The sequence below is a fragment of the Carassius auratus genome, chromosome 3 (assembly GCF_003368295.1).
Source record: "Carassius auratus strain Wakin chromosome 3, ASM336829v1, whole genome shotgun sequence".
NCBI classification, from domain to species: Eukaryota; Metazoa; Chordata; class Actinopteri; order Cypriniformes; family Cyprinidae; genus Carassius; species Carassius auratus.
The window spans coordinates 24887123-24902973 of NC_039245.1; the positions used below are offsets into that span (position 1 = coordinate 24887123).

A 15851-nucleotide genomic window follows, 5' to 3' on the forward strand; every position below is an offset into this window, starting at 1 on the left:
GGGATGCCTTAGAAACTTTTCAGTTTCCCAAATAACTTTCCAGTGAACTTTTCAGTCTTTTCATGAAGAATATTGTAATATTTAGATTTTCCAATATTTTTCCAATAAAAACATTATTTAAATTTTGATGGACAGGTAAAATGAAGTGGCTGGACTATGTCTGCGGCACAACAAATAGCAACAATGTCAACGAATGCACATCACAAACTGATGCTTCAGGGATTGACTTTAATTAAGACAATTTTTTAAAGGCCAAAACACCCTTCTTTTTGGTAGAAAATGCATGTAACGGGGCCAGATTGGACAATAAGGATTTGGGGTATAAGATTGTCTTTTTACACAGTGATTTATTTTCCTCCCCCAGTTTACCTTCTCCTCCTAACTTCAGAAAGCACAAAACTGGCAAACCTATTACCTGGCTTAAACTCTGAGCTGGTGTCCAGTGCTGATTCGAGACATGTGTGTGGATGGAATGCAGCAGATGATGATGTGCTTTCCTCTCCAAGCACAGCAGGTCCAGAAATCCTCGAGCCATATGACTGGGCTTGGCCTCCGCTGCTGTCTGATTTGAGTCAACAGTCTCTTTCTTTTACCTCACACCCTTCCCTTTTTCCTTCTCTGCCCCCTTCACACTCTAACTTCCAATTCCATCCACACACCGAGCTGCTCTCTTGACACCTTGAGTTTTTTTTGACTAGACTGATGTCTCAGCATGTCATTTCTTCGTCTTTCCTTGTGACACGGGGGAAAGGGATAGTTGTTTGATCTTCAGAGGCCATTTCCACATCTTACAGCTCTTTCTCATCTTCAAATGACAGTGCCTCGGGGCGAGCAACTGCAACTGCAGTCAAGACAAAGCCACATGCCAGATTGAAGTCATATTAGATGTGCATCTCCTCTTCTTCAGGAACCGAGATGTTCTTCCAAGACACAAAACACTGTAAGAATTCCAGATTGTTCAGAAACTGTAAGCAAAATAGATAAATACAATAAAAATTTTAACTTACCTGTAAATCAGTATAAACTCATTAAGTTTCAGAAGGACTGCATCTATGTTCCTGATTACGAAAGAAATATGTCCAAATTCTATGTCCCATTTGACTTTTTTCCTCCATGGAACACAAAAAGATTACTAATGCAGTGAATAAATACAAGTGACCACAAGCAGTAAATGTTCAAAAAGGATGGAAAAGCATTATAGAAGTAGTGTAAAGATGAACACAGTGAAACTGAAGTCATTCAGTGTCTGTCAACTTTAACTTGAATTGATCAGAAAGCAGCAGCGCAAACATTATAAACCTTTTCATTTTGTGTTTCACAAAAGTCATTTCTTTAAGTCAAGATTTTTCATTTCGGGTTGAACTATTTAGTTACTGATTCCTCTTTCTTATTGTTAAGATACCATATGGTATTTCAGCCTAGACACTGGTAATGCTGACATGTCTTGACAGGTCACACCCTCAGTGTCAGATAGTGTGTGTGTTTGTTTTATTGCCCTTTATGACAGTTCCTCTAACACAAGGGAAGCTGACTAATTGTCAGTCAGCGAATTGAGGTCTGATTAAGCTGTAACCAAGATTGCAACCTACATTTTTGAGACATCCGTTAGTAGTGGAAACGATCCTGAACTAGAGAGACATTGCAAAGCGTGCATCTTTTATCAAAACAAGCCAATAATGTTATGATCTTAGACGTAACTGAAAGGCATAATAATACATTGTACATAATACGGTAGTAGTACTGTAAAAGATCTAGAATAGCATATCAAAAGACATGTCCTTTGTTCAATCCCACAATAGGTGGAGGTGGCCGATAACGCTTCTATCTGAATTAAAATTGTGGAAATGTATTTTAAATATATTAAAACAAATTCTAAATGGTTCATTTTAAAATAGTATTTAAGATGTAAGATGCACTAAATAAACATGTTATCTGTAAACGTACTATAGTTATTATATGGATAATAGATATATTTGTTGTAATATGATAGCATTTTTGCATCTACTGGACTGACTGCAGTGGAAATAATTTGTGACATGTTATGTACACATAGTTGTTTTGGAAAGTACTCCTGGTTTTGTAGGCATGCGGGTGTAAAACTACACAGTGCTGACACACACACACTAAACTAAATGAGCTGTTCATGTCCTGAGCTGTGTTTTGCACTTGTTATGTGGGTGGTTTAATGAATAACTAAATCCCATAGCTGGAGTGGAGAAACTAGAGAAACTATTATTTAGTTTGTGCAATAGATCTAGTGCAATTGGCCAAGCGTTCGTGAAATGTCATAATACAAATCGTCTGAAGTGACAGCAAATAGCACGGTCATTTTCTTGCTGTTAGGCTCCTTTGCATAATTTATTGCACACCCGAATGGAGCTGTACGTTGGTCTGGATGACAGCCTGTGTAATTTATCTTCTCTGGATCAGCGAGCTGGCGTTGTAACTGTGACTCAAAGCCTATTTAAAGAGAAGATAAGGTCAGTGTAACAGGTCACTGTCAGCTTTGTAATCCTAAAAGAAATGCCAAGACAATACTTAATTTAAAACAATTTGAATGAATTCTTAGTGATATTACAAATCCAGTGAATTAGATGTTGTGTATAGGTTATGGTGAATACAAACCAGTGTTTGTGCTAAGAGATACAATAGATTTCTCTCTGAGTGCTGCATGGTGATTAGAGTTCTGACACCTTCCTCCTACTTCTTTTTAGCGTTCCCATTTTTTCGCCTCCCCCTCACTGCAGCTGACATCACAGAACATCTGTTGGTTGTGCAAACCCGCCTCTGAACTCCACGTTAAGTCGTAGCACTCGCCAATGTCAAAATTTCTTCATCTGAGACCGGTTTCTAGGAGAGGGAGAGAGTTGAGGTTGCATGGGCATACTGTGCACATTCTGTAGGAGTATGTTTATGCGTGATTCTCATGTGAAAAACCAGCGGTGCGTCCAATCAGGGAACAGAATTTAGCTTTGCTTTTCCCAGGAAATTAGGCTGCTTTTCTCCTAGCTGCAGTGGGGCAGAAATATCACAGGCCATTAGGCACAGAAACACATGAGCACTGCTCTTATTAGGCTACAGTGTACAGTTCCAGATCAGAGAAATGCCCTCTCATAATAATACAATTAGATATATTGCATATGCAGGTGGAAGATTAAAAACATAACATTCCCTGATCTAGAACCAGACACACAAAACAGAAATTAAGGGTTGGTAATGTTTTTGGTAGGTTTATTTTAGGTTTATTTTAACAGCAGAATATATATTTTAAAAAATCCAGAATATATAAAGGTTAAAAATTGATTTGCATTTCAGTGAGTGAAATAAGTATTTGATCCCCTACCAACCAGCAAGATTGTACATCTGCACAAGGCTGGAATGGGCTAGAAGACCATCAGCAAGAAGCTTGGTGAGGAGACAACTGTTAGTGTGATTATTCAGAAATGGAAGAAATACAAAACAAGCATTAATCGACATCGGTCTGAAGCTCTGTGCAAGATCTTGCCTCATTGGGTAAGGATGATCATGAGAAAGGTGAGGGATCAGCCCTGAATTGCACAGGAGGAACTTGTCAATGATCTTAAGGCAGTTGGGACCACAGTCACCAAGCAAAACATTGGTAACACAATACTACACAATGGACTGAAATCCTGCTTAAGAAGGCACATGTACCTGTTAAAAGTTTGCCAAAGAACATCTAAATGATTCAGAGAAGGCTTGGGAGAAAGTGCTGTGGTCAGATGAGACCAAAATTGAGCTCTTTGGCATTAACTCGACTTGCCGTGTTTGGAGGGAGAAATGCTGACTATGACCCCAAGAGCACCATCCCTACAGTCAAGCACGGAGGCGGAAACATTATGCTTCGGGGACGTTTTTCTGCTAAGGGTACAGGACGACTTCACTGCATTGAGGGGCAAATGGACAGAGCCATCTACTGTAAAATCTTGGACGATGGATGGGTTTTACAGCATGACATTGACCCGAAACATACCGCCAAGGCAACACAGGAGTGGATCAAGAAGAAGCACAATAAAGTCATGGAGTGAGACCTCAGTCCTTTAGAAAATCTGTACAGGGGGCTGAAACTTTGAGAAACTACTCAAACTACTAGAGAGAATCTGTAAAGAGGACTGGATCAAAATCCCTCCTGAGATGTGTGCAAACCTGGTGACCAACTAAAAAAAAAAAAAAAAAACAAGGCCAACAAGGGTTTCTGTAGCAAGTACCAAGTCATGTTTTGCTTGCCAATCAAATTCTTATTTCATTTAATTTTTTTTAATGGATTTTTGGTTGATTTTCTGTCTCTATAAGTTAAATTTATATAAAAAAATATAATATAAAAATATAAAAATAAATAAATATAAAAAAAATATACAGTAAAAAAATAACATATTATAAAATTGGAGATCGATGACAGAAAAGGTAAAATAAATGCAATTTATTTTATAAATATAAATCACGCTTTGCACCTGTATCTTTAAAGTTAATCTCATTAATAAATATAGAAAGGTAGTAGAATATAACTGTATGAAAAGGGGCTCTAAAACTGACTGTACAAAGAGTGAAGACAAAGGTTTTTTTCACTGAGGCAGTTGTGAACTAATTTACATATCATTTGAAGTCTGGAGCCATTTGCTGTGGAAGGTAGTTTCTAACACCAAACAATATAACAGTGACGAGCACATGTGAATCTTTATCTGCTTGGCCTTTCATACTAGAATCCTCTGGCCAGACAAACACATGACTGGGTTTTGGTAGGTTGTTTGCAGTATAAATAAAAGGGAGTGTGCTGTCAGAGTGATGTCTAACTGAGTCATTCCCCAGGTCCACTCCTGTCCCATCATATCCCCATCATTAAGACTGGTTGCCTGGGAAGATAATAATGTGATGTGGGATCCTTATTTGAATTGCACTCATAAGCTAACAGTGACGCCAACAAAATTAGTTACACTGCATTAAAAAGACCATGGATTCAGTAGCATGAAAATGACAGAAATAAATTTATAATAGAGACTATAGATATTTATTATTAATAGGATCTACATTTATAGCATTGATGCATCAAGATTTTTTTTTTTTTTTACAGGTTTTATTAACCTTTATGTTGTGTTCTTTTTTTTTTTTTTTTGACTCCTGAGATTTCAAGTTAACGACCGGCTTACAAAAAGTCGCTTATACATTTCTCATTATGTTATATATTGTAACCGAATATTACATTTTTATTTACTTGTTTTCTTTCAGTAAGCACAGGTTTTGTATTTATGTTTGGAAACAGTTGAACTAATTGATTTCTTACATGTTGACAAAAAAGCCTGAACCCGAGATTTGCTTATAACATAGCATAATTATTATTATTATTTTAAAAAGGCTGGTCATGTTTTACCAATTACAGCAAATAAGATAAAATATTTTCAGCACAGCTCAAGGGCCAAAATAATTTAACCCCTTTCTTTTTTATTAAGGTCCTGTTACTATCCTGTTACAATCCTACATTTACATGACTGTCATCATTGTCATCAAATATACATGCAGTAGTAATTGAATTTTAATATACTATATACATATATAGTTATAGCTTTAAATCTAGTGATATCTACTGAATAACAATAACGTCACATTAAAGATATGCTAATGAGAGAGCTCCTGTCTGCTTTGCAGCCAATAATAAGAGATTGTATTATTCTGCTACTGGTGATAACATGATAACAACATTGGTTTTGTATTGTTTTATTAACCAGCTTCATGCTTAATCATTAGTTTTTGTAATGTTTTATGTGTGTACTCTTTAACCATTGCTCACAAAACATTAATGTAAATGTATAATGAGATGCACTTCTGTAGTGGATAAAAGGAAAACTCTTTTTGGAAACGCATCGAAACACATCAGCTCTGTGTTTTGTGTAGTCATATAATGTAATATCATTTCAAATACAATTTTCCCCTTCACAATAGCAGCGTTTCCCCGTCTTATCCTACAAAACAGTGATAAACAGATTAGCTAAGGTTGTATCAAAGCTATTCTCTTCTGCCATGTCGGCTCACTACTTAGCCTTATATTTATTCAGTCATTTGATCCACTTAGGGGCATAAATGTCGCTTTAACAGTCATGTTTGCGAAATATGAACATGGAAATGATATACGATACCTCCATGAATAGCCTGTCTTTTTTGTGGTACTAGGTAACGCGTGACGTCAAAGAGTCTTTATGACGGGCTCTACGTAAGTGTATTAAATCCTACTCCGTTTGTATGATGGGAAAGTGAGCCAATGAGCTTGAAGGACGTCATGAGTAGGACCCGCCTCTCTCTCGAGCTTGTCCAATCATATCACGCGGATTTGACGTTCGTTTTGTTGTGACCTTTGGAAGCGCGTCCCCGCCCACCGCGTGCCCGTGGCGGAGGAAAACTATAAATAGAGGCGGATTGACAGCAGTAGGGGACGAAATTGTAAAACACCCAGATAGAGGGGGTGGAGAGGTTCTTATTGGGAAGGTGAAACAGCAAATACCTTACAGATAATTGGGAGCAACATAAGAAGAAGAAGAAATTAAAACATTTCAAGTCTACCAACTGGAATACCTTTATGTTAACTAAATGTGAAGAAAGTATTTATATCAGATTTGTTTTCTATTTGCACTAGTTAAGGCTATACTGCTGAAAATCGTCATTTTGTAAACTCAAGTAAGTATTTCATTTCCTTGTATGGCTGTTTTTTTGTGATTTGTCCCGTTTTTAAAGCATCTCGTTTTGTACTGATCATTGCAACCGGTTGTCTGTAATAGTTTAGTGAAACCTTAAGAGAATTTAAATGAATCCTGCTGCGTCAGTCGTGGGCTGTAGATTTAAGAGCTCGGAGGGATTGCCAACTGTGGCAAAACACCTTCTTACACCAGGAGCCATACGATATTTACAGAGAAATGCAAATGATCAGATAACATAGAATATGTTATATGCTAGGTTTAATTTGTCAGCATATCCAGTAAGAATAGCACAGAACTGCCTACAACATAAACCGCTTTCTTGTCTTAGATGCTGCATTTCATAGCGTTTATGTATCAGTTTCTAAACTGTACATTATGTCCTCGCTTTAGTACCCCGTGAACTGGGTGGGAGCAACGATACGATCTCTGACGCCTATATTCGCTTTAAATGTACAAGCGAAACACAGTTTGCTTTTATATTTGATTTTATAACCAACGCATCAACCATTTATCAGTTTGTTTTACCATTTTACCATTTACCATTCGCATTTTTTTTTTATTTCTATTCGCTTCATCGACGACCGTGCGCTGATACGTGCGCGTGCTGACTGGTTTTCATATCTCCTCGTGACACGTTGGGTTTAATTATTAAAGTCTCGCATGCATTCTGGTTTCCTCACGCCGTGTATTTTACAAACGTACGTGACGAGATAAAGACAGAGTCCGATTGTGACGACAGCAGTAGATTGGTCACAGTTGTGCTGGGTCTAGTCAGGGCATGTTCGTTATTACGTAACGCGATCAGCTCCGCGAGACTCCCAGTGCATCCTTCCTATAATGGTAAACTGCAATTATAGGACTAGCTTAGCTCTAATATTATGCTCGACAGAAGGTGTTGTCTTGAATTTAACTTGAGTTGAAATTCAGCCAGTGCACTGAAGCTTAGGATTGTTTGTGTGCCTGTGTAAAATCTAATCCGCTCATGAGCCTATGAATGCACAAGCTGTTTTTATCAAAACATTCAAGCTATTTTAATGAACCGTCTATTAAGAAAACTGACAGAAGGTAGCATGTTCCAGTTGTTATTTCCAACAGTGACTAATTAGCTGGAGTTATTAACTCTATTTGTTTTTGCTTCTCTCTAGGAACCGGATCAGCCGTTTGTGGACTCTCTGCAACCAGCACTTTATTTTGAACCGTTTTCCCCAAACTTTCTGTTTGTTTGCCTGGCTCCAGCCGAGCCTTGCCCTCTGGTGGCTTACAACACAATCCGTGAATTCAAACAGCCAACGGTGGTGATACTCCAGGGCAGCGCAGCAGCTATGCAGCTTGAAATCCAAGTAGCACTCAACTTCATCATTTCTTACTTGTACAATAAGCTGCCTAGGCGACGTGTCAACATTTTCGGCGAGGAGTTGGAGCGACAGCTGAAACAGAAATACGAGGGACATTGGTACCCGGACAAGCCATACAAAGGGTCTGGATTCAGGTGTATACATGTCGGGGAGAAAGTGGACCCAGTTGTAGAGCAAGCAGCCAAAGAAAGTGGGTTGGACATTGAGGATGTCCGCAACAACCTGCCTCAGGACCTTAGTGTCTGGATTGATCCTTTCGAGGTGTCTTATCAGATTGGGGAGAAGGGACCCGTTAAGGTGCTCTATGTGGACGACAGTAATGAGAATGGACTGGAGTTGGACAAGGAGATCAAGAACAGCTTTAACCCAGAGGCCCAGGTCTTCATGCCCATTAGCGAACCCCTAGGCATGTCCCCCACCTCCAGTTCCCCGTCCCCACCGTTCGGCCAGTCGGCGGCGGTCAGCCCTACCTTCATGCGCCGTTCCACGCAACCTTTAACCTTTACCACTGCCAGCTTCGCCGCCACCAAATTCGGCTCCACGAAAATGAAAACCAATGGGCGGAATGCCAACAAGGTGACCCGAAACTCCCCCACCAACCTGGGCCTGAATGTAAACAACCTCCTGAAGCAGAAAGCCATGTCCACATCCATGCATTCTCTCTACGGCGTCGGCTTGGGCGGTCAGCCGCAGAAGCCCTCTGCCCTGTCTCCCAACGCCAAGGAGTTTGTGTTCCCCAATCTCCAGGGGCAGGGCAGCCCAAGTGCAATGTTCCCTGGGGAAACGTCCCTCAATCTCAGCCCTCTCCCGTACAATAATGCCTTTGATGTGTTCACCGCCTATGGGGGCCTTAATGAGAAGTCCCTCATGGAGAGTCTGAATTTCAGCTTGAGCAACATGCAGTATTCTAACCAGCAATTCCAGCCAGTGATGGCCAACTAGAAAAAGCGAATACTACTAATGACCAGAGATATGTGATGAGTTCACGTTTGGAAAATCCCCCAAAAAAAGAAAAATAAAAACTGTAAAGTCCCGGTGAATAAGTCAAACGATGAGCCCGAGGGGTGAACCATGTTGTTCCCTTGAGTATTTTTGTCATTCTTTTTACAGTTAAGCTTGTTGTACAATCAGGCTTAGTTATCTAAACTCATATTGTTTTGTTTTTAAGTTGTTTTCTTTTGCCAACCAAGCACAAAATTATTTTTACTGACTGTTTTAAATATCTTTATGAAGAAGAAAACTACAAATCAAGGCCTCTAATAGTATTCAAGGTATAGCTACAAAGCCAATTTTTGCGAGGATTGGCCTGAATGCTGAATGAGGGATTTCTTGGTCTTTTTTCTAACTGTATAATTAATTTAGTAGAAAGTTTGTAAAATATCAGAGTATATATTGTTTCTACGACATATTGCATTTATATCTTTTTACTACTCCAGTGATCTGTGATGGCTGCAGCAGCTTTTGTTATATTTTTTTTTATTGAAATTGTAAAATGAAATCCATCTTTAAAAACATCAACTATTCTAAAGATTGTGTACAGAATATTCCATTGTGTTGGGATTTAAAAATATAAAAAAAAAAATTGGGGGGGAGGGAGAAATAAGAGTTGTATTTTCTGTTAAGAGTTCAAAGATTTTTGCTATACTATGGACAAAATGTAATCGTATATTAATTTTGTACCAACATTGTGCAATACTTGACAAAAACAAATAGTATAGCAAAGTATTTGGAGTCAGTGTCTTACATGTAAAGAGGGACTGATAGTTTATTAAGTTTGTATTAAAATGCTTGAAATTATACTCTTGGTCTTAAGCTTTTTATTCAAATCTTCATTTTATGTCTTTATTCTTTCACTGCTCCCATTACGAACTGAATATTACTCATACATACTACTAGATTACGGTTTTACTATTGTCTTTTTCAGTCAGCTTAAAAAAAATGATGCAGAAGTACATTTCCATAAATAGGTTTCCATAATGTAAGTAAGCCATGACTCATAGTGTAGCAGTCAGATCAGCATTTATTCTTTTTATCGTGAATTGTAAGTTACACTCCTCATTTGCATTTATCCGTTTGCCAGATACTTTTATTCAAAGCAAATAACGTGCATTTTATCAGTATATGTATTCCCTGAGAACTGAACCGTGACCTTGTTGTTGCTAGCACCATACCCTTTCAGGAAAATAGAGGAGTTTCGTTTAATAGAATTATTAGAGGTTTGTATTTAAACAAGCTTTTCTGTTTCCTAGCAGTCAGATATAGGTTTTTATACTAGTTCTCCCCTAAACCACAATCATTCACCTTCATAAAGAGAAAAGACTAACCAGGTTTGTTATCCAAAAACAAGTTTAAACAGGTGCTGCTGGATTCAAAATGATCTGCTGTTTGATTAATGCCAGCTAGTTGCTCTAAGCATTTAACGGCTCTTCTGATTCCAGTTAGCAACATAGATCTACATTTAGAGCTCTAATTAAGTTGATTGAGCAAAGTGAATTGAGGAGGGAATTCACAGATGAGTTAACCCACAACCTCACTTTCTCTGGTAGATTTTGTCAGCCTTTACTGCATAACATCGGTTTCTAATAGAGCAAGCTTTCTGCATCTTTCAAGTTTTCAGACACCTGTTTTACAAGGTAAAATACACAGTTTGAAATAAAGGTTTGTTTGTAACCATGATTCCATACAGAATCTTTAACATCCATGAAACCTTTTAATTCCACAAAAGATTGTTTGTAGTGGGAAAAGGTTCTTAAGATTATTAAAGGAATAGTTTGCTGAATATTTCAGTGTAGTGGAGTGTGTTTACAGTGAATACATTTTTTGACAGTTTTTAATTTTTGTGTGATATATTTCTTTAAATGTTCTTCATACTAAGTTCCTTTAAGAACTGCTCACTGAAAAATTATTTTGAGAAACCCAAAATGGATCTTCTATAGCATCCCTAAGAGCATATGATGCATAACAAATTCTTCCTCCAAATATGGTTTAAGTAATTAGATTACAAAATATTTAGACCTTAATATTTTAGACCTCATTTGCAAATCCTGCTCTCCTCTTTCAAAGCAACCACCTTCTACCAGAACATCAACCCCTTCTGACAGCCTTGTAATGCAGAATAAATAAAGTTGCTTGCCAGGCTTATTTGTCTAACACGAGGTCAGGAATATAAAGTCCTCGGAGGGAGGATGTGCCTCTGTGGCTGCACAGTCTTGTGTAGGTGTTAAGCTTGGCAGCTCCCTTTCAGTGCAGTTCTGAACTTTGCCAACTCAGTGAGTCAGAGAGATGAGTTGCACCACATTGAGACAGGTGCAGGTTTAAGGATGGCAGCAGAAGATCCAGTTACACTCGCTGTTTATCACTGAACGCTAGGGCAAGAGGATAATGACAGATTGGGAATACCTAAGCCTCTGCTGAAGTTTTAAATTGATTAAACAAAAAAATTAAATAAAACAAATTATGACTATTACTATTCTATTTAGACACTTAGACAGGAAGAAACTTTTGTAAGTAACATGTAAAGCAATCAAACACACTTTGTTTGGTTTTTACATGTCTATTCTATTATAGCTATTTCTATAACAATTTGAATCTAACGCCATTTTTAGATTTCCAGGGTCATTGAATGACATATGGAAATCGCTCTCAAACCCTGAGTTTCCCATTTTGTGACAATAGAAATGATCCACACATCATAGACACAGAGTCTGATGTGTGATGTTAGTGAGCGGATCCTTCCACAAGCTTTCTCCTTTAATTATTGACTTTAAAATACCTTTGCAGAATCAAACTGGCCTAGTTTTAAACAACTCTGTAAGTTTCAGTTATTCAGAGGTTCAGATAGCAGAAGTATTCCTTCCTTTTTGTGACAGTGGGACTGTGACAGTGGCTGGTGTTGTGTGTACTGAAGACTTCCACTTATGTGGTGCAGATGGAAGACGTTCCCAGTGCCACAGGAATGAATCTCAGCACTGCTGCAACTAGCTTGCTGACTTTCTGTTTTCATTTTTTCAAAGAAGGAAAGGCTTTGACTTCAAGCTTCTCACAGGTTTACTTCAAAGAGTTCACACTGTTCCCTGTTGTGTTTAATTAATGAGCCTCATTAGAGTGACCATATGTCCATTTTGTGTGTTCTGACATTTTTCTCCCTATATTTTCCTTGTATTTCAGAGATTATATTTATATATTAAAAAAAACCTCATCATCACCCTACACTTCATCAACCAATTAATTCTATCGAAGTTAATTTAAAGCCATTGGTAAAGTTGTCGACCTGTTGTATTGCTACGGTATACACAAAAAAAGTGAGGAAAAATAATAAATCATTTTTAGAGTTAACTCCACGCACACATAAGAGCTGCAGGATCTCAGTCTGCAACAGAGGCCTATACCATCACCGACCCCCAGTACTGCACCTCACTCACAGTGGAGTGGCCAGAACCGGTGTGAGAGGAAGCAGAAGAGGGGTTAGCGTGGACGTATCTGTGCTAGGCTAATGGCTAATCCACACATTCCAGCTATCCCCACCATCGTACTGGCTAACATACGCTCTTTAGACTATAAACTGGACTACATCCGACTACTATACTCAACTCAGAGGACTGTAAGACACTGTTGTGTTTTTGTGTTCACTGAAACCTGGCTCAGCAACAGCATTCCAGGCTGCGCTATTCATCTCAATCAGCTGACATGCTATTGAGCGGACAGAGTTCTCGTCGATGGAGATAAGACCCGTGGCGCGGGGTTGTTGTTTACATCAATGATGCATGGTGCCGCGATGCTGTTGCGGTCTTCAAAACGGCTCACCCCGGTGGAGTTTATGAAAATTAAGTGCCAGCCATTCTATCTACCGAGGGAATATACAGCCATACTGCTCGTTGCTGTATACATCCCTCCCAGTTCCAAAAACAGCAACAGGAGCAAGGCACTAAAGTGAAAAAGTGTGACATGACATGTGACCCATACTTGGAATTCGTACTCTGCATTTAACCCATCCAAAGTGCACACACACAGCAGTGAACACACACACACCCGGAGCAGTGGGCAGCCATTTATGCTGTGGCACCCGGGGAGCCATTGGGGTTTTGGTGCCTTGTTCAAGAGCACCTCAGTCGTGGTGTTGAAGGTGGAGAGAGCACTGTACATTCACTCCCCCCACCTAGAATTCTTGCCGGCCCAAAACTCAAACTCACAACTTCTGGATTACAATTCCAAATCTCTAAACATTAAGCCACGACTTCTATTTGTGTGTCATCTTTCACAGGGGCCATGCTAATCTGTATCGATCCAATTTTAGTATATGTGCCACTGTGGCGACTAAATGAACTGTACCAGCACATCAATGAGCAGCAGACAGCCCACCCAGATACTTTTCTCATCTTAGCTGGGGATTTCACCCATGCAGATTTAAAGAGTGTGTTCCCAAAAATACACCAACACATTGACTTTCCAACATGGGTTAACAACACTCTGGACTTTGTTTACACCACCCAGAGAGGAGCTTAAAAGGCCCTCCCCCTTCCCCACCTTGGTGCCTCAGACCACATCACTGTCATGCTAATGCCTACATACAGACCGCTTGTCACCAAACCAGTCAACAAACAAATACATGTGTGGCCGGGAGGGGCGTCAGAGGCTCTTCAAGACTGTTTTGACACCACTGACTGGAATATGTTTAAGCAGGCTGCCACATACAATAACACCACAGACCTCCAAGAGTACTCCAAGACTGTCACTGCCTACATCACCAAGTCTACTGATGATGTAAAAGTCACAAAGACCATCACTGTCCGGCGTGGATGATAGGGGAGGTCTACAGACTCCTGAAGGCTCGGAACGCTGTCCTCAGAGCTGGAGATGAGATGGGCCTGAGGACAGAAGCAAAGCTCCGGGTCCTGACAACATTTCTGGGTGTGCACTGAGAGACAGGAAATCACTGATGTCTTCACAGACATTTTCAACATCTCACTTAGTCAGGCTGCTTTCCCCACATGCTTCAAAGCTACCATCATCATTCCAGTCTCGAAGAAGCCGTCTCCATCCTGCTTCAATGACTACCGTCCAGTTGCACTTAATTGCACTATTCTCATTAAGTGCCTTGAACGACTAGTCATGCACCATATCAAGTACCACCCCCCTCCCCCGACGCCTTCCAGTTTGCATATCGGTCCAACCGCTGACCAATGACGCCATCGCCACTTCCATCCACTCAGCACTCACACATCTGGAGAAAAAAGACTCATATGTCAGAATGCTGTTAATAGACTTCGGTTCAGCATTCAACACAATCATCCCTCAACAGCTCATTAACAATCTGGTCCAACTGGCTGTTGGACTTTCTTACCGGAAGACCTCAGGCAGTACGGGTCGGAAGCAACACATCCAGCACCATCACACTGAACACTGGGGCCCCCCAAGGATGTGTGCTGAGCCCCCTCCTCTTCACTCTGCTGACACACAACTGCATACGTCACACAACTCCAATCTCTTCATTAAGTTTGCGAATAACACAAGTGTAGTGGGTCTCATTAGCTACAGAGATGAGACAGACTACAGGAGATAGGTGAGCCGTCTAGCTGGGTGGTGCAGTGACAAAAATTTCTCTCTGAACGTGGAGAAGATGAAGGAGATTGTTGTTGACTTCAGGAGAGTGCATACTCAACATATTCCTCTGACCATCAAGCAGCACCAAGTTCCTGGGTGTGCACATCACAGAGCACCTCTCCTGGACTAATAACACAGCAGCACTGGCCAAGAAAGCACAGCAGCGTCTCTACTTCATCTGCAAAATGAGAAGAGCCAGACCCCGACCCCCATTATGTGCACCATCTACAGAGGCACCATCGAGAGCATCCTGACTAGCTGCATCACTGTGTGGTATGGCACCTGCAACGCGTCCTGCCGCAAGTCACTTCAACGCATAGTGAGAGCTGCTGAGAAGATCTTTGGTGTCTCTCTCCCCTCCCTCCAAGACTTTTACGGAACCTGTCTCACCTGTAAAGCCCTCTGCATTGCATGTGATCCCACACACGACACACGGCTTCTTCAATCTGCTGCCATTAGGGAGGAGACTGTGGAGTCTCCAGGCCAGGACCAGCAGACTGAAGGACAGCTTCATTCATCAGGCTGTCAGGAAGCTGAACTCAATCCCGACTTTGCCTCCCCTCCCCTCTTTTGCCCCAGGCACCACTGAACTCTGAACCCCCTCCCCTCTTTTGCCCCCCCACCAGGTCTTTCTGCACTCCACTCAAACTCTGACCTGCACCAGTCACTTTGTGCAGCATTGGTCTGCTCACTAACATCACGCCCCAAAAGGTTAAAAAAGCTTTTAAAGAGCCACATTAGTGGGCATCATGCATCAAAGGGTTAATATTATATAAGTCAATATATAATTATAATATTTTATGTTGAGCTACAAAACAAAACCAAACATATTTTATTCATGCACAACTGACCTTGATACATTTGTTTTTGACTGCTAAATATAGCACAATGTCTAGTACAATGTAAAGTTCATCTGTTAACCCAGATGACTTCAACTCATGACATCTACCAGCTTAAACATTAAACCAGAAGATAAAACTATGAAAGAACTATATAATCAGTAGTCATATCTAGAATTAATTATTGTTTGTTTCATATAATATTTAACTAGGGCTTGAACTGCATGGATATTTGCAGTGAGCCATTTGGGTAATGTGTAACCTGTATTTGCAAGCATTGTTTTATAGTGTATGAGATGATATGCTAAGCAAATGATAAACGTCATAACACTTGTAATATTTTATTTATCTGTGCC

At 40.0% G+C, this 15851-nt stretch overlaps 1 protein-coding gene, 1 long non-coding RNA gene and 1 pseudogene across 3 annotated transcripts; 1 reads left to right on the plus strand and 2 right to left on the minus strand.

The window, feature by feature from the left end:
• Positions 1 to 214: 214 nt before the first annotated feature.
• Positions 215 to 6303, minus strand: LOC113052212 (uncharacterized). 2 transcript variants are annotated; one of them, XR_003277003.1, is made up of 4 exons: positions 6147 to 6303; positions 2626 to 2850; positions 1008 to 2460; positions 215 to 920 (listed from the first exon to the last, which is right to left on the minus strand). It is a non-coding gene; the product is annotated as an uncharacterized LOC113052212 (long non-coding RNA). The 2 variants fall into 2 exon arrangements; XR_003277004.1 differs by having other exon boundaries at positions 215 to 938.
• A 121-nt stretch (positions 6304 to 6424) lies between these two features.
• Positions 6425 to 9853, plus strand: LOC113052202 (protein Tob1-like). Its single transcript, XM_026216591.1, has 2 exons — positions 6425 to 6681; positions 7847 to 9853. Exon 2 carries the CDS (start codon positions 8024 to 8026, stop codon positions 8996 to 8998), a length of 975 nt encoding a protein of 324 aa, XP_026072376.1. The 5' UTR covers positions 6425 to 6681; positions 7847 to 8023; the 3' UTR covers positions 8999 to 9853.
• A 3419-nt stretch (positions 9854 to 13272) lies between these two features.
• Positions 13273 to 13370, minus strand: LOC113056018 (uncharacterized; annotated as a pseudogene).
• Positions 13371 to 15851: the final 2481 nt, after the last annotated feature.